Source organism: Capricornis sumatraensis, chromosome 3 (genome assembly GCF_032405125.1).
Source record: "Capricornis sumatraensis isolate serow.1 chromosome 3, serow.2, whole genome shotgun sequence".
In the NCBI taxonomy this organism is placed as follows: domain Eukaryota; kingdom Metazoa; phylum Chordata; class Mammalia; order Artiodactyla; family Bovidae; genus Capricornis; species Capricornis sumatraensis.
The window spans coordinates 51269257-51288333 of record NC_091071.1 but is presented as its reverse complement, the minus strand read 5'-3'; the positions used below and the strand labels follow the sequence as shown (position 1 = coordinate 51288333).

Genomic DNA, 19077 nt, shown 5'->3' with positions numbered 1-19077 from the left:
CAAAATGGATTAAAAAATCCCTCCTGTTATGAAACTTTTGCAGGGGGTGGACAGAACAAATAATATGGTGCTCTTTATCTTTCAGACCTTCAGAGTTGGATGTGAACTTCATGCCCTCTTTACTCTTTCCTGCGCTGAGGATTCTGTCTTCGTTATGATAAATAAAGGAAAACCAGGTATAGTAAATTAATTTATTTTGATTTATATATCTTTGAGTGGCTTTTTTTTTTTTTACAGTGTCTCAAATTTAACATTTTTGTTTTAATCTGAAGTCAACAGTTTTGGAGTTGGTGTTTAAACTGGTTTCATCATTATTGCAGTCATATGGGGGAGGGTTTGTATTACTTTCTGAAGTATTGATGATGGAATGATTATTTAAAATATGGTTGTGATAATGGACAACTTACTCTAATTTTAAAGCTGTTTTGAGCTACAGTGTGTCTTGCTACTGAACAAATGTCAGTTTTAAGCATCACTATCATTTTACCCATCCTCGAACACCACCCATTTGTTGACCTTGAATCTGGAAGAAATGGTATAGAAAACAAATTATTAGCAGCTAAGAGAGTGGCTAAATTATTTTTATATTTTTTGTTATCATTGGAACATTATTCACTGAAATTGCCATGTTTCAGAGCATTCTAGGAAATATAGAATATCTTCAGTGGTTACAAGTAATTGTCCTTTAGCAGTAAGTTTAATACCCCAGCATTGATATGAAGAATATATCCAAAGCATTTTTGTAATCTCAGACTTTAAGAATCCCAGTGCAACCTGTGTTTATCCTCCTAAAAATAGAGTTGTATTCAGAATACAAAGTACAGAGCAGCTTTAAATTTGTAACTGGGTGGTCAGCTAGATTGGCTCACAACTCATTAACTAAGCAATCCTTTCCATGGTGGGGGTGGTTCGGAAATTTTGGGGAGATTTTTGGTTTGTCTTGGGGGGGGTATTGGTAGTTAGATTTGGGGGATTTGGGAGGGGGGTCGTTTCTTTTGTTGAAACAGTTTGCAGATTGCTAATGTCATGAACTTTTAAGTAACTTGAGAATAGTCACAACTGTGAAAGTGAAATCGTTTTCAGCTAGAAGTCATTTGGTAACAACCGTGTTAAGGAGTAATGTTTTTATCTATCAGAAATGTGACATGAAAGAATAAAAAGCTATGAGTTTTCTTATGTGACCCATCAGTTCAGTTCAGTCGCTCAGTCGTGTCCGACTCTTTGTGACCCCATGAATCGCAGCATGCCAGGCCTCCCTGTCCATCACCAACTCCCGGAGTTCACCCAGACTCACATCCATCGAGTCCGTGATGCCATCCAGCCATCTCATCCTCGGTCATCCCCTTCTCCTCCTGCCCCCAATCCCTCCCAGCATCAGAGTCTTTTCCAGTGAGTCAAATCTTTGCATGAGGTGGCCAAATCACTGGAGTTTCAGCTTCAACATCATTCCTTCCAATGAACACCCAGGACTGATTTCCTTTAGGATGGACTGGTTGGATCTCCTTGCAGTCCAAGGGACTCCCAAGAGTCTTCTCCAACACCACAGTTTAAAAGCATCAATTCTCCTATGCTCAGCTTTCTTTATAGTCCAACTCTCACATCCATACATGACTACTGGAAAAACCATAGCCTTGACTAGATGGACCTTTGTTGACAAAGTAATGTCTCTGCTTTTGAATATGCTATCTAGGTTGGTCATAACTTTCCTTCCAAGGAATAAGTGTCTTTTAATTTCATGGCTGCAGTCACCATCTGCAGTGATTTTGGAGCCCCAAAAAATAAAGTCTGACACTGTTTCCACTGTTTCCCCATCTATTTCCCATGAAGTGATGAGACTGGATGCCATGATCTTCGTTTTCTGAATGCTGAACTTTAAGCCAACTTTTTCACTCTCCTCTTTCACTTTCATCAAGAGGCTTTTTAGTTCCTCTTTCTGCCATAAGGGTGGTGTCATCTGCATATCTGAGGTTATTGATATTTCTCCTGGCAATCTTGATTCCAGCTTATGCTTCTTCCAGCCCAGCTTTTCTCATGATGTACTCTGCATATAAGTTAAATAAGCAGGGTGACAATATTCAGCCTTGACATACTCCTTTTCCTATTTGAAACCAATCTCTTGTTCCATGTCCAGTTCTAACTATTGCTTCCTGACCTCCATATAGAGTTCTCAAGAGCATAAACTGTCTTTAAGGGACATTTCAAAAAATGTCCTGGAAATGGCAGTATATTTCTTAAAATGATTGTTGCCTTATATGGTGACTGTTTAAAATAGCACTTTTCAGTATTTAGGTTCTGCCTGTACATAAATATGTGAATTCTTAATGTCTGTTGTTGTTGTTTAGTCACTCGGTCGTGTCCCACACTTGTGACCCCATGGACTGTAGCCCACCAGGTTCCTCCATCCATGGGATTCTCCAGGCAAGAATACTGGAGTGGGGTGCCATTTCCTTCTGCATCTTAATGTCTCTCTTAATTCTTAATCTGTATGCGTATTAAAAAATTAATGTTTCTAAACTCCGACTCACTGGGTCTGAGATTTGGTCTAGGAATGAGCATTTTTTGTATCTTCCTAGGTGGCTTTGCTCATCACTGTAGTTTGGTAGCCACTCCCCATACTCACCACATGATTCCTCAGTTGAAGTGGGCAGTGTTGGGGAAGACTTAACGTTAGAAAAGAAAATACATTTTTAGGATTTAGGCATATACAGTTTGAGATGACTGAAAAGGCTGTAAGAAAGACCGGAAAACAGAAAAAAATAGTAGATCAATGCATTACAGAATTTTGTATTCATTGTAAAGTCTCGGGGTCTTCCCTGCGAGAGGATAAGGAAGAAATAGTGCAGTGAAATATAACTGTTTCCTGTTTAAGGAGAAGCTCTTTTAACAGAATACAAAGAGAAAAGCGTGCCAGTTTACAGAAAAGATTTATCCTATGTTTGTGTGGCAAGTCCATAGCATTTCTGAAAGCTCTCAGATGATTTGTTGCTTGTGGCTGCTCATTTCACCAGTATGTCATATTCTGTCTCCATTTTAAAGCTCACCTCAGCACTTTGGAAAGCAAAATGCGCCAGTAAAAGAAACTGTTTCCTATTTCTACCTATATGATGCTTGTGTGTATACATAAATGAGTTGTGAGATTAGACTTCTGCTAAAACTTGTATATTCAAATGAAGAGTACAGCTTTTTCAGATAGCCAGAATTATGATCTTGGCATCAAGTGAACTCTGGAGTTCTGATAAACGGTCTTATATGAACAAACACACATGTTTTTCTCTGGAGAAGCTTTCTATTAATATAGCTGCCTTTGGCTAGATGTCTTTCAGCTGGCTTCAGTGAAACTACCAAAATCATCAAGTCAGGAAGTAGAAGCTAAGGAGCTCTCCTTTGTTTTGGATTACGTAAACCAGTCACCCAAGTGCATTGCCTTTGGAAATGAGGTAAAATTTGCTTTGTTGGTTTTCTTTTGTGTACATAAAATCTCTTTCCTGCAATCTTTCCTCTGAGTATTTTATGTTACAGTCATTTAATATTGCCTTGATAGTAGCTAAAAAAACTGTCTTGCAGCTTTAGCATACGTTCGCAGTATAGATTTTTTTAGGGCCATTCTTATCTTGTATATTGTCTTACTGCTCTTATAAACTCTGTAATTGTTCACAAAAATCAGTGGTTTGACATATTTTCTGTACTTCTTAGCATATACCACATAAAAGCCACTTAAATTCTTTGATTATAGATATATGTCTTTTGAAAATATGACCTCCATGTCTATAAATAATATGCCTTTACAGAGAAGTAAAGAAATGAAATCTCACAAGCGATAATATTTGAGGAATCTTTTTCTAGACTTTTGCTTAAATATGTATAAAATAACTTCCCAAACTGAATAATTATCTGAGGGCTTTTATCTTTTTTTTCTTCATTTAGCACTGCAGCAGTGTATACTTAAATTTTTATCTAAAACAGTAACTGTATGATGTTCATACAATAATTTATTCAGCTATCAAATCAAGTACCATAGAAAGCCCCTAGATATCATTGTGATGGCATGTTTCTTTAGTCTTAAGTTTTGTAACATTATTTTGGCTTTGTTCTAAAAAGGGTTAATTTCTTAGAGAAAACATAAACGTCATTACTCTTCAGCATCATAGTCATCAGTTAAACACAAATTAAAAGCACAATGAGATACTACTTCACGTCCACTAGAACAGATAGTGACGGTACTGAAAGTGAAAGTGAAGTCGCTCAGTCGTGTCCGACTCTTTGTGACCCCATGGACGGTAACCTACCAGGCTCTGCAGTCCATGGGATTTTCCAGGCAAGAATACTGGAGTGGGCTGCCATTTCCTTCTCCAGGGGATCTTCCCAACCCAGGGATCGAACCCAGGTCTCCTGCATTGCAGACAGACGCTTTACCGTCTGAGCCACTGCTGCTGCTGAGTGGTACTGAGTGGTGGCTAAATATGGGGTAAAGTTAAACGTGTGCCTTTACTGTGACCCCGCAGTTCTGCTTATAGGTAGCAACATGAAAGCATGGCCACAAAATGACATGTACGAGAAAGTGTGCGTCAGTAAGGGAATAAATGATTTGTAATACGTATGCATTCACTGGTTGCTGCTTCACAATAAAATGGAACTAATGATACATATAAGAGCATGGGTGAATCTCAGGTGATATTGAGCTACCATTGTAATGTATTAGATTGGTGCAAAAGTAATTGTGGTTTCAGACCATGAATTTTAAATCATTATAATTAGGCTGAAACACATCTTTGTTTTTTCTCCCCTTTTTCAATTTTTTAAAATATAAATTTATTTTAATTGGAGGTTAATTACTTTACAATACTGTATTGGTTTTGCCATACATCAACATGAATCCACCACAGCTATACACATGAAACACATCTTTATTAATCAAAATAGGGACCATTGCAATCAAGACATTTTTTCCAATGAGAAATAAGTTTGCTTATTTCTGTATCATAAAAACCCATGCTTCAGGATTCATCAGACTCTTAGAAAGCATTTTCTGCCTCCTGATTGTGGAGCATTTTCCCTGCAAAAAGTTGTTGAGATGCCAGAAGTGGTAGTTGGTTGGCAAGGGGTCAGGTGAAATATAATAGATGAGGCAAAACTTTATAGCCTAAATCATTCATTTTTTGAAGTGTTGTTTGTGTGATGTTCAGTCAGGCATTGTCTTGGGGAAGAATTGTGCACTTTCTGTTGACCAGTGCTGACTGCAGTCATTGCAGTTTTCACTGCATCTCATCAACTTGCTGAGCATACTCCTCAAATGTAATGGTTTCACCGCGATTCAGAAAGCTGTAGTGAATCAGACAGGAGACCATCAAACAGTGGCCACGATCTTTTTTTGATGCAAGTTTGGCTTTGGGAAGTGCTTTGGATCTTCTCAGTCCACCCATAGAGCTGGTCATTGCTGGTTGTCGTATACAATCCACTTTTCCTCATATGTCACAGATCGAGAAATGGTTCACTGTTGTTGCATAGAATAAAAAGAATATATATATATATGTTTTTTTTTTTTTTTCCTTTTCGGTCAGCTCTTGAGACACCTACTCATTGACCTTTTTCACCTTTCCAATTTGCTTCAAATGCCAAACGACCACAGAATGGTCGACATTGAGTTCTTTGGCAACGTCTCATGTAGTTGTAGGAGGATCAGCTTTGATGATGGCTGCCAGTTGGTCATTGTCAACTTCCAATGGCCAGCTACTACCCTCCTCATCTTCCAGGCTCTCGTCTTCTTTGCAAAACTTCTTTAACAACCACTGCACTGTACATTCAGCAGTCGTTCCTGGGCCAGATGTGTTGTTGATGTTGTGAGTTGTCTCTGCTGCATTATGATCCTTTTTGAACTCAAATAAGAGAATCACATAAATTTGCTTTTCGTCTAATACCATTTCTATAGTCTAAAAATAAGTATAAATAGCAAGCAATAAGTCATTAGCAAAAAACATAAAGTGAGAAATATGCATCAAAATGGTGTATAACATAACCACATTTATTTAAGAATGTATTCCAATATCAAATGGCAAAGTTCAGCAATACAAAACCACAGTTACTTTTGCACCAACCTAATATTTACCATTCTGTTATAGAACAGGCTGAGAGGTAAGCTGTGGTGATAGCTGGCAGGGCTAGAGGTATTGGGGATTGACTGGAATAAAGAACAAATGAGCACTCCTGAGGCAAAGAAAATGTCCTAAATCTTGATTGTGGTGATGGTTACGTGGTTATATGAATGTTAGACGTTGCACTTTTTTGTTGATAAATTATGCCATAATATAAAAAAGTTTTAATCATTATGCTTAAAGTTTGAGAGTCTAGTTTTAGGATATAGGATCTACATTCCTCTTTAATTTTCTGATTATTATAAAAATGGGAGTATCCTTTCCATACAATAATCATGCTGGTAAAGAATCCACCTGCAACGCAGGAGACCCCAGTTTAATTCCTGGGTTGGGAAGTTCCCCTGGAAAAGGGATAGGCTACCCCCTCCAATATTCTTGGGCTTCCCTGGTGGCTTAGATGTTAAAGAATCTGCCTGCAGTGTGGGAGACCTGGGTTGGAGAGATCCCCTGGAGGAGAGCATGGCAACCCACTCCAATATTCTTGCCTGGAGAATCCCCATGGACAGAGGAGCCTGGTGGGCTACAGTCCATGGGGGTCACAAAGATTCAACTAAGCAACTGCACATCCTTTCCATTGTTAAACTGTAATATATTGTTTCATATTAATATACTCAATCAGCAAAACAATTTTGTTGCTTTGTTAACTATTGTGATGAGAATATTTCTTTTTAAAGGGTGTTAACTGTTTTTATGAATGTTATCTTCTCTTCGCAATACCAGGGGAAGTATGTTGCTGCAGTACGAGACTTCTACTTGTCTGTTTATTTTTTCAAAAAGAAAACAACAACAAGGTAAGAATTTCGTTTTGATAGCCTTATTTTATTTACTCAAGAGTTCATTGTAATTGCATTTATCTTAATTTTATTCATCCTGTGACCCAATGCTATTTCTCTACCATATTAAAATTATGAAACCACAAGATATAAAGGCAGAATTTTTAATCCACAGTGAGTCAAAATTATTACCCACAAAATCCTAGGGAGCTTGTCTCCCTAAAACCCCATCCACACATAGATTTCTGCTGTCAGAATTGGGATGTGGTTTCCAAAGTCTTTTCTAGATGATCCTCATTCATTTTATGGCAGTAGAAAGGAATGTAGGCTTTCGGATATCTGGGCTTAACATGACTCAAATTAGTTCACTGAATCTCCTTGTACTTCAGATTAACATACATTTTAAATGGGGATGATACCATTAAATGCAGATCATGAACTCCTTATTGCAAAATTCAGACTTACGTTGAAGAAAGTAGGCAAAACCACTAGACTCTTCAGATATGACCTAAATCAAATACCTTACGATTATACAGTGGAAGTGACAAACAGATTCAAGGATTTAGATCTGATAGAGTGCCTGAAGAACTATGGATGGAGGTTCGTGACATTGTACAGGAGTCAGTGATCAAGACCATGCCCAAGAAAAAGAAATGCAAAACGGCAAAATGGTTGTCTGAGGAGGCCTTACAAATAGCTGAGAAAAGAGAAACTAGAGGCAAAGGAGAAAAGGAAAGATATATCCATTTGAGTGCAGAGTTCCAAGGAATAGCAAGGAGAGATAAGAAAGCCTTCCTCAATGATCAATGCAAAGAAATAGAGGAAAACAATATAATGGGAAAGACTAGAGATCTCTTCAAGAAAATTAGAGATACCAAGGGAACATTTCATGCAAAGATGGGCACAATAAAGGACAGAAAGTGTATGGACCTAATAGAAATAGAAGATATGAAGAAGAGGTGGCAAGAATACACAGAAGAACTACACAAAAAAGATCTTCATGACCCAGATAACCATGATGGTGTGATCACTCACCTAGCCAGACATCCTGGAATGCAAAGTCAAGTGGGCATCACTACGAACAAAGCTAGTGGAGGTGATGGAATTCCAGTTGAGCTATTTCAAATCCTAAAAGATTTGAAAGTGCTACACTCAATATGCCAGCAAATGTGGAAAACTCAGCAGTGGCCCCAGGACTGGCAAAGGTCAGTTTTCATTCCAATCCCAAAGAAAGGCAATGCCAAAGAATGTTCAAACTACTGCACAGTTGCACTCATCTCACACGCTAGCAAAGTGATGCTCAAAATTCTCCAGGCCAGGCTTCAATAGAGCGTGAATCACGAACATCCAGATTTTCAACTGGATTTAGAGGAACCAGAGATCAAATTGCCAACATCCCATGGGTCATCAGAAAAGCACAAGAGTTCCAGAAAAACATTTGCTTCTGCTTTATTGACTATGCCAAAGCTGTTGACTGTGTGGATAACAACAAACTGTGGAAAATTCTTCAAAAGATAGGAATACCAGACCACCTTACCTGCCTCCTGAGAAATCTGTATGCGGGTCAAGAAGCAACAGTTAGAACTGGACATGGAACAACAGACTGGTTCCAAATAGGGAAAGGAGTACTTCAAGGCTGTATATTGTCACCCTGCTTATTTAACTTATATGCAGAGTACATCATGTGAAATGCCGGGCTGAAGGAAGCACAAACTGGAATCAAGATTGCTGGGAGAAATATCAATAACTTAAGATATGCAGATGACACCACCCTTATGGCAGAAAGGGAAGAGGAACTAAAAAGCCTCTTGATGAAAGTGAAAGAGGAGAGTGAAAAAGTTGGCTTAAAGCTCAACATTCAGAAAACAAAGATCATGGCATCCGCTCCCATCACTTCATGGCAAATAGATGGGGAAACAGTGACAGACTTTATTTTGGGGGGCTCTAAAATCACTGCAGATGTTGGCTGCAGCCATGAAATTCAAAGACACTTACTCCTTGGATGAAAAGCTGTGACCAATCTAGACGGTACATTAAAAAGCAGAGACATACTTTGCCAACAAAGGTCCATCTAGTCAAAGCTATGGTTTTTCTAGTAGTCATGTATGGATGTGAGAGTTGCACTATAAAGAAAGCTGAGCATGGAAAAATTGATGCTTTTGAACTGTGGTGTTGGAGAAGACTCTCAAGAGACCCTTGGACTGCAAGGAGATCAAACCAGTCAATCCTGAAGTAAGTCAGTCCTGAATATTCATTGGAAGGACTGATGCTGAAGCTGAAACTCCGATACTTTGGCTACCTGATTTGAAGAACTGACTCACTTGAAAAGACTCTGATGGTGGGGTAGATTGAATGCGGGAGGAGAAGGGGATGACAAAGGATGAGCTGGTTGGATGTCATCACCAACTCAATGGATATGAGTTGAGTAAGCTCCAGGAGTTGGTGATGGACAGAGAATCCTGGCGTGCTGCAGTCAATGGGGTCGCCGAGTCGGACACAACTGAGCAGCTGAACTGAACTGAATAGAGTTGTAAGGATGAATGAGATAATATATTTAAAGAGGCTAGTGCTAAGCATGGGACTTCCCAGGTGGCACATTGGTAAGGAATCTGTCTGCCAGTGCAAGAGATACTGGAGACATGGGTTTGATTGTTGGATTGGGAAGTTTCCCTGGAGAAGGAAGTGGCAACCCACTCCAGTATTCTTGTCTGGAAAGTCCCATGGACAGAGGAGCCTGGTGGGCTACAGTCTGTGGGATTGTGCAGAGTCAGATAGGACTGAGCACAGCACACAGCAACACAGTGCTAAGCATGAGAAGTCACTCTTCAAATGATGCGGTCCTCTTTAACCCTGCCTTAAGATTAACATTTGTTTTCCTTTGCAGTATAATAAGCATCCTGACATCTTTGAACAGATTATCCAGTTGTCTCAGATATAATTTCTTAGGCTTATCCATACCTAATACTAAAAACTTGGCTTAAACAAGAAATTTTAACAAACTTTGGCCAGGTAGAAAACCACAAAAAGGACTGTCTATTCTTTGCTTCACTCTCAGTGGCTTCCATGGATAAGTTATTATGGCAGAATGTTATTCACATAAAGTTTATATTGTTTAACAATAAATGTTTATAAAACACAATCCATGATTCCTGGTCGCAGTTTTTCTTAAAAATCGTACATTTATATTCAATACATCTGAGAGCTCACCAGTTTGGCTTGAAAAGGATGGACCTCCCTTTTACCTAACTATATCATACCCACCAAGTCTTTAATAATCAAGGTAAAATTTTTTTCTTCTAGGTTTACCTTATCATCATCAAGAAATAAGAAACACGCTAGGAACAACTTTACATGTGTAGCATGTCACCCAAAGGAAGACTGCATAGCAACTGGTCACAAGGATGGCAAAATCCGTCTTTGGTCAGTTTACTCGTGAAAAGCGTGATGATCATTTATTTCTTCTGGATTAGTCCTGCAGAACAGGGATGTACCTGGGTACAGGGAGAAGGACAGAACCGAAAAGCAGCTGCTAATAGTAGAGATGAGGCTTTGCTGGCGTCCTCCCTTTCTTAGATTACTGTACTCTTCGCTGCACAGACTTACTATTGTAAGATTTCCACCCTTGGCCCTAGGAGTAAAAAAGGCGCATTTTATCTATAAGAGAGCTTTTTGTCAGCCTTTAAGTAAAATGGAAAGAGTAACAACAGTGAATATTGAACTAGTAGGATACTGTGATGGTTTGTTGTTTGCAGAAGTGACTGGTTTAGAAATAGAAAGTGTTCTTTTTGCACATTAAAACCAGTGAGCTTGATAAACATACCCCTTTGACCAAATTAAGAATTTTGGTTTTCTCCAACAGGAGGAATTTTGATGATGAAAAGAAATACACATATACATGTTTACATTGGCATCATGATTTGGTTATGGATTTGGCTTTTTCAGTGACAGGTAAGTGCAGATTTAATCATTAAGATGAACTTTTGAAATGTGTGAACCAAGTATTTTAATTCACTGTATATATAGTCTGAAAGACTTAAAATTGCCTGGGCCAAATGAATTTTAAGCGCTTATATTACCCGTGTTTTAGGCATAGTTAGCACAGTGCTTACTGCACAATACCATTTGCTTAAGGTTTCAGAGCCCTTCAGAGTATCAAAGTGTACACCTTTCATAAAGCCTCTTGTTAATACACACCTATTTAAATTATATTGCTTTTTTGTTTTAATATATGTGCACATTGTCAAGTCCTTGCTGTCCATGAGTCTAACGCAGTTTATCAAGAGCAAGTGACTGCTAATGCTTCACATCCATTATCTCAATTCATCGTTGACTCCAAAAATAATAGGCACCTTTATTGTCATTGTACAGATGCCATAAATGAGCTTTATAGTTGACAACTAACTTGCTTAAAAGGTCACATGGCTAGTAAGTTCGATTTGGACCTAGATCTAGTTCAAAACTTTCTTTTTTTTACCTATTAGATCGCCACATTCACTGTTTGAAGTTAATTCAGTCCTTCGTTCCATTTAAGCTGCATGAGAGTGGCTGTAATGAGTAAAAATACCTCCTTGGAAATAGGATGACCTGCAACAGAAATTTGGGGTACATTTTTGTCTTTGGTTACTTTAGCATCCCTACACCTGTGTGCTAAAAATCATGTCATATTTTGACTGGTTCCGAACAATGCAGGGGAGGGGGTGCTAGATGCCTCAGGGGTTGATGTCCCTGGAGAAAGTGGATTTTCTTCCTGCAAGTCTTCCTAGAGATGGCCAGGACAAGTCTTAGTGCTGTGTGCTCTGGATTCCTACAGGGTTTCTTGGGTTTAACTCACTGGAGCCTTGGGAAGTAGAAGGTATCCTCAGCCCATTTGTGCTTTTGATTTTGGGGGTTGGGGAGTGGTATCTGGAAGGGTGGGACCCAGCCTGATACGCTTAGAGTAGTACAGCAGGAGTCCAGCCTCGACATACGGGAACTGAGAACAAAAGGAGAATGAAGAGGGTGTTAACCCTGTGGATGGAAGGCTTAGGCCGTCTTATCTTTAACCCCACCCCCACCCCAGCCCCCAGAGTACAAATGGGGGTGTTTGTGGCGTTTTGTACATATGCGTCTGTAATGTTCAGGCAGTGTCTTTATTCTTTCCTGACCCAAGGCGGGTTCTTTTGCCCTTCCTACTCAGTTTGTTTCTCTCTGCTGTGGCCCCTGCTCAAATCAGAACCAAGATCAGCTGGTAAATATTGTCATTGTGACTTTTCTCTTTTGTTGTCCTTACCCGTCTTGCCCCACCGCCTGTCAAGCTAGTTATTAGTCATAGCTTTCTTGGTGGCCTTACTTATCCTTAAGCCCTGGAACATTCAGGATCGGCCTTTTCATGTGGGGTTAGGGAAGAAGGCATAGTTAGATTAGTTGGCACTCAAAGAAAGTAAAAACAAATACCAGAAGCCTCTGCTGTGACCCAGGGCTTTTGTACAGGACGTACTGCAGATCATCTTGGCTAATAGCTGAATTCTTGATGTCATTTTTTCAAATCACATGACTGTTTGTAAACAAGGAGTAATATAGTACATGGTTGTCAGTGAAATGTTAGAATTGACCCTGAATGTGTATAAGAGATAATTGAAGAAAGAAATTAGTTGTCTGTGCAAACAGTTTTTAGAACTATTTATAAGTTAGGGTAAATATTAACTGTATAAACTGTTTTGGCTCCGCTTTGAACCCAGTCATGCTGTCTGTGAAAGCATCTAATTTTTGTTGTTTTTTAAATTATGAAAATAACACATTTACAGGAGACCTGGAAAATACAAAACAAAGTTACATGTAGTTTCACTGTATATATTACAGTTGTCTGTTTTAAGTCAATAAATTAAGATTTTTAGTTAGAGTTTCAATATCAAACTCTCAGAAATTATTAGAATGAATGTACAGATGAGTCCAAGTAGTAGACCTGAAAAGCACTATGAACCAATTTGACGTAATTAAGATTAATACAATATTCACACAACAGTAGGATACAAATTTTATTCAAGGTCCCATAGACTATAAACTAGGAGATATCCAGACATAAGACCAGGTGCAGAAATTTTGTAGTCATAAAGTATTGATCTTATAGAGTCTGTTCTCTTTTTACTGTGGAATTATGTTAGAGATCAGTATCAAAAGATATTTGAAAAAACCCACGTTTTCTTCAAGTGCAGTGTGACCTTTACCAAGAGAGATCTTTGCCTTAGCCATTGAAAGACTCAATAAAGTTAGAGGACTGAGAAACAGAGGATGGTTGCAGAGAATCTTTTAAATGAGAAATGAATAGCAGAGCTACTTTAAAAAATCCCATATATTTGGAAATTAAATGTCCACTTTTGAATGAGGGGTATATCTAAGATGCCATAACAAGGAAAATTACAAAATATTTGTAATAGAATAACAGTGAAAAGAGAATTCACCAGAATTTTTTGCAAGCCGCTGATACTGCTCAGTGCAATTAAATACAATGTAGAGTCTTGAATAAGGTATGAAAACAAATGATGGACACTAACATAAAAATTTGAAATGTGAACAAAATCTGTACTTCAGTTAATAATACTGTATCACGTTAATTTTTTTTTTTTATTATGTTGTGTGAGTTTCTGCCATACAACAATGCAAATAAATTACACATACATCCCTGCCGTCCCTGGCCCCCCTGCCCTGCCCCCATCCGATGCCTCCAGGCCATCACAGAGCACCGCACCGGGCTTCCTGTGCTGCTCCGCAGCTTCTCACCAGCTATCCATCTCACACCTGAGAGTGCGCACATGTTGATGTTACTTTCTCTGTTCATCCCTCTCTCCCTCCCCCACTGTGTCCACAAGTCCATTCTGTGTCTGCACCTGCATCTCCTTTCCTTCCCTGCAAGTAAGTTCATCAATATCACTTTTTCTAGTTTCCATATTTATGTGTTAATATACTATATTTGTTTTTCTCTTTCTGGCTTACTTAACTATAACAGATTCTAGGTTCATCCACCCTGCTAGCATCTAATTTGTTACTTCATTCTGATCTTTAAGCCTTTCTTATTTCAGTGCTCTAGGTCCTCAGGTTAATGTTGAATAAAAGTGGTATGATGTTCCCAACACAGGGGGAAGGTTTTCAGTGTTTCACCACTAAACTACTCGTAGATTTTCTATAGGTGTTTTGGTGAAATTTTAAAGGTCTCACTACTTGTTTACTAAGTTTTTATTATAGGTCTAGAATAATATCATTTACGTTCTCTGCATCTATAATAAAATACTGATGATTTATTTTTCCTTTATTCTCTAGGTAGAGTTCATTACACTGGTTTATTTTTCAAATGTTAAAATAACCTCACATTGCTACAATAAACTTTACCCTGCAGTGATGTCCTGTGTTTTTAGTGTATCATTGGATTCAGCTTGCTGTTTTCATGTGGTGGTTTTTGCCTGTTAAGAAATTGGCTTGCACTTTTCATATGGTGTACTAGTTTTGGTGCTGAAGTATGCTGGTCTTCAAAACAAATTGGGAAGTGTTCTTTTATTTTGTTACCTGGAAGAGAGTAAAACTGGTTTATTTCTTCTTTAAATGTTTGGAAAAGTTCACTAGTGAAGCCATTTGGGCCTGGAGGATGTTTGTGTTACCCAGATTTTCTAGTTATTGGCAGTATTGGTCAGCAATGAAGTAGTCACATTACTGGAAAGAAAAAAAATCCATGAATCAGTGATCTTTAAATCTTTTGTCTTGCAAGTTTATTAAAAGATATAAAGACACTTGTTTGTATGTTTTTTAAAAAGTTTTTCTCTAACGTAGGAAAACTCACAACATTGATGATATCTCCTGTTTTTTCTGTCTTTTTCATTTCTTTGGGTGGATGAGAAGGCAGCAGTCTGCTGAGCGGTGGCCGTGAGTCTGTCCTCGTAGAGTGGCGTGAGGCAGCAGAGAAGAATAAGGAGTTCCTCCCCCGCTTAGGAGCTACCATTGAACACATCTCAGTGTCACCAGCCGGGGATTTGTTCTGTACTTCACATTCCGATAACAGTAAGTCTGAATTTGTTGTCGTGAGGAAATATGATTTTGTGTAATGTCATAAATCAGCTAGCGTCTGTAGGGAATGGAAAACAGCAAAGCAAGAGTGGCATAGGATTTAACCAGCCTATTTTTCTCTTCCATTTCTCATCTTTTCTCCATCCCTTTCTTGCCCTTAGATGCCACCAGAATCCTACATTTCCAGAGATGTTTTTATGGGAGTATAGGGCTGAGTGTATTTAGTTATTGTTGTGGCACTTACATTTAAAGATCTTTTTCATGTGGGATGATTGGGGGAATAAAAGAAGGGTTTTGAAATGGGCGTTTGTGTTTTTACAATATAATGGCATTTTTGTAAGAATGCTATGAGATTTTCCTTCAGTATAACCATTATCTCAGTGTGAGAGCTATTATCTCACTGTGAGATTTTGACAGAAATGGAGGCCGTCTTGTGATTCCTCCAACGCATTTAGTCATCCTGTTATAACTCAGCTGAGATGTGAATCCCATAGCCCCACTGCCTTGTTTCACCTCACCAGAGAGCGTGGCCGACCAACCCGTTAGTGCAGTGATTCATTTCAAAGTAAACTGTAACCATCTCTTTGGGGGCAAATAAGTTTCTGAATTAACATTTTCAGTGTAGTCATAGTCACAGCAGAAAACTTAGAGGTTCCAACAGGGACTGAAAGGTGGGATGAAAAGCCTTCATCCCACCCCTAGTTGTTCTGTTAAAGAACAAACTATAGTCCTAACTCTCCAATCACACCCCAAGAACATACCTCAGTTGTCTTCTGTATTCTGGTATATATCAGAAGAATATAAATTCACCTTTTTTGTTTTTTTTTTTTTTTGCCTTGAAATCTGACTCATTTATGTTTAACTGTTTGTTTTTACCCACAGAGATAACAGTCATTCACCGAAACCTTGAGGCGTCTGCAGTAATTCAAGGCCTAGTGAAAGGTACTGCAGACCTTTGACTGTGGAATGGTGTACATTTTTTAAAGTGAATATTTTTCTGATTTCAGCTACTATTCATCACTTGTTTTGCAGACAGAAGTATCTTTACCGGTTTGATGATTGACCCAAGAACTAAAGCTTTGGTTTTGAATGGGAAACCTGGCCACCTGCAGTTTTATTCTCTCCAAAGTGATAAACAGTTATACAATGTAAGATTTTGATGCATTAACTAATCTTAAAACTAGTGAAAGTTTTTATAGCACCCACTGGGGTCAGGTAACTTTTGTGACTTCTTAAGATGCTGTGCCTGTGTTATCTAAACGTTGTATTATCAGTTGTTTACAGCATGGTCCTAACGAGGCCATGGTTGCAGATGAAGTCTGCCTGTAAAAGCCAGTCAGGGCTGTCGTGTAGGCTCTTATTTTAATGTTTCAGACAACACTAATTAACTGTTAGACGCATCTCTACCTTTGAGTAGATACCTCTGTCTACCACAAGGATGGGATATGAGAATATGTGGATTGACAACACAGACATGTCTGTGTTTTGTGGCAAAACAGTATCATACGTGCATACTGAAGATAAAATTTTCAGTGTAGATTAAAGAGGAACACTTTCTGTAATCCTAATAAATGCAGTGTAGACTTTCCACTTTTTCTTTTGTGCCTCACAGTACCCTTGACTGGAGAAGGAAATGGCAGCCCACTCCAGTGTTCTTGCCTGGAGAATCCCAGGGATGGCGGAGCCTGGTAGGCTGCTGTCTATGGGATCGCACAGAGTCGGACTGAAGTGACTTAGCAGTACCCTTTATAGATTTCTATTACAGCCTCTCTTAACACTTTGTCTCTTTCCCTCCGACACCTTTTAACCTCTCAAAGGAAGAAAGCTTACGTATCTTTGTACATTTCTAGTACAATGCCTGGAAATAGTAGACACTGAATACATTTTTAGATGTAGATGAGGAAATAGAATAAAGGAAAAAATTATAAATGCTCGTCTGTTTACAGTATTGTTCTTTTTTCACTCCTTAAAAATTGTAGGTTTTATTTTTGCTCTCTTTGTTTCTAGTGATGTGAAATCTAGTCTTGAGATTTTATATAAAACTATAAAGAAAAACATTACTGTAATCTAAGATTCTCTTCTAAGATCTATAAATGGAACATAATCATTACTAAAATTCAAGATCGTTGAAAAATTATCACCACTGAATTTATGTTGTATAATATGCTTCATTTTTTAATGGCAGTTTTGATCACTATAAGCAGTTGTTAGTTCATTTTTGTCTAAAAGTTTGTTACTCTAGATTCCAGAAGGTATCTGTGATGTGGTTAATATTCCTTGAATGCTTTAACATTTACGTATTTACATTAATAGAAATTTTTGATTTTTTTTAACCCATCAGTTAGATATTATACAGCAAGAATATATCAATGATTCTGGTCTGATCCAAATTGAGCTAACAAAGGCTGCATTTGGCTGCTATGGTAATTGGCTTGCAACGGTGGAACAACGTCAAGAAAAGGAAACTGAGCTTGAATTGCAAATGAAACTATGGATGTATAATAAGAAAACACAAGGGTAAGATTACCTATATAGCTGTTTAATTTCAGAGCAGAAAATTATTTGACTTTCTAGCTTGTGGTTTCAATTATTGGTCTTTTTGATATGTTTATATTAAGAGAAATGAAGGAAGTGTTACTCCTCTAATAAAGCCTTTAAGCTTTCTGCTCTGAGAAAGCAGTGGTGTCTTCCAAGTTATGAGTCACTTCATTGCATAAATGAGGAAACATGGAGAAGTGACACCCCCCAAGGACACACCTAATTCCAGGCAGATCCAAGATTAGAACAGCTGTCTTTGTTCCTTGGCTCTTTTATTGATGTTAGACTACCTTCTTTGGGAAAAATGACAGTAGTAGGTGGTGGAAGTGTGGTGTGGTGCAGTTTCGACTAGATAAGGAGGCCGCTAGTTTCAGTTAGTATGGCTGTAGTAGCTATTTATCAAGTCCTTGCTTGTCAAGACCTAGGCTTAGTGCTCTGTGCCAGTTATCTTGTGAATCTTCACAAGATAAGCCTATTGTTGCATTTTACAGGTGAGGAAACAGTCCCTCCATACCACTCTCATAACCTGGACTTTTAAAAAATCTGTCAGCCAGACAGGACCACCGCCCTGATATTCTAGAAAACAGTACTAGCATGAGTTCCTCTCATTCACACCAGTGTTCTGTCGAGGCAGAAACAAACTTCGGGAGGTAGTTTGGGTGACTTATTAAATGCTGACCAGGGCAGTTTGAAATAGGTAGTGTTTCTTTACCTTCTTGCCATAAGGAGGGGCTTTATAGCCATTTCCTTTTTTGCGTTTTTTTTTTTTTTTCAAAATAGGTATATGTGTTCTGCAGTTTTCCTGTATTTTAGTGTAGTAACCTTTCAAGTGTCATGTTTTGACAGACCCCTATTTTATACTCATTCTGTACCAGTAAGTTAACACTACGAATCATCTGTGTTAATGTAAGTTACCCGAGGCCAGAGGTAATGTGTTGGAACTCTTTGCATCTTTAGTCTGTTAGTGACAGAGCACTCAATTGTTGGTCATTCTGGTGGTAATATATAAGTTGCCTAATCTTAAAGATTCTATTGGAAAATGTACAACTTGTAAGGAATTCTTAATACTCAATGATAGTATATCATATTGTCCTGGTATAAAAATAAATTGGTTTCCTTCCTACTAGGTTTGTTCTTAATACAAAGGTTAACATGCCACATGAGGACCACATCACAGCTCTCTGTTTCTGTAATGCAGAAAAATCTGAAAGCTCCACGTTGGTTACAGCAAGTAAAGATGGCCACTTCAAAGTGTGGATATTAACAGATGATTCTGATATATACAGTAAGTTGCTTAAATATAGTATATGCATATGTAGTGTACAAGTTTAAGAATTGGTATGTTTAACTCATGAAAATTATATCCATTCTGGGAGGATTTTTTCAACTATAATTCTGTAGACCATTGCCTAATTTCAAATGATTTGGGAAATAACATTTTTACATCTTTCTTTCCCAAATCTTTACTTATTTTATGACATTCTTGATTAAGTGTATGCTAATTATTCCATTCTATGAGGAAAGAGTTTAAAAAAAAAAAGTTCCTCCCTTTTGCAGTTACTGCCTTTACTCTTCCACCAGAGGAA

The 19077-nt window shown here is 38.2% G+C and overlaps 1 protein-coding gene across 1 annotated transcript in view; it reads left to right on the top strand.

Annotated features, from left to right (window-relative positions):
• WDR75 (WD repeat domain 75) overlaps positions 1 to 19077 on the top strand; it is a 35329-nt gene that overhangs the window by 7657 nt on the left and 8595 nt on the right. Inside the window, exons 4-13 of the mRNA XM_068968187.1 lie at positions 86 to 176; positions 3313 to 3437; positions 6870 to 6940; positions 10223 to 10342; positions 10782 to 10870; positions 14789 to 14947; positions 15836 to 15895; positions 15986 to 16101; positions 17295 to 17470; positions 18619 to 18776. Coding sequence (XP_068824288.1) covers positions 86 to 176; positions 3313 to 3437; positions 6870 to 6940; positions 10223 to 10342; positions 10782 to 10870; positions 14789 to 14947; positions 15836 to 15895; positions 15986 to 16101; positions 17295 to 17470; positions 18619 to 18776 — 1165 coding nt within the window. The remainder of the gene's footprint in view (positions 1 to 85; positions 177 to 3312; positions 3438 to 6869; positions 6941 to 10222; positions 10343 to 10781; positions 10871 to 14788; positions 14948 to 15835; positions 15896 to 15985; positions 16102 to 17294; positions 17471 to 18618; positions 18777 to 19077) is intronic.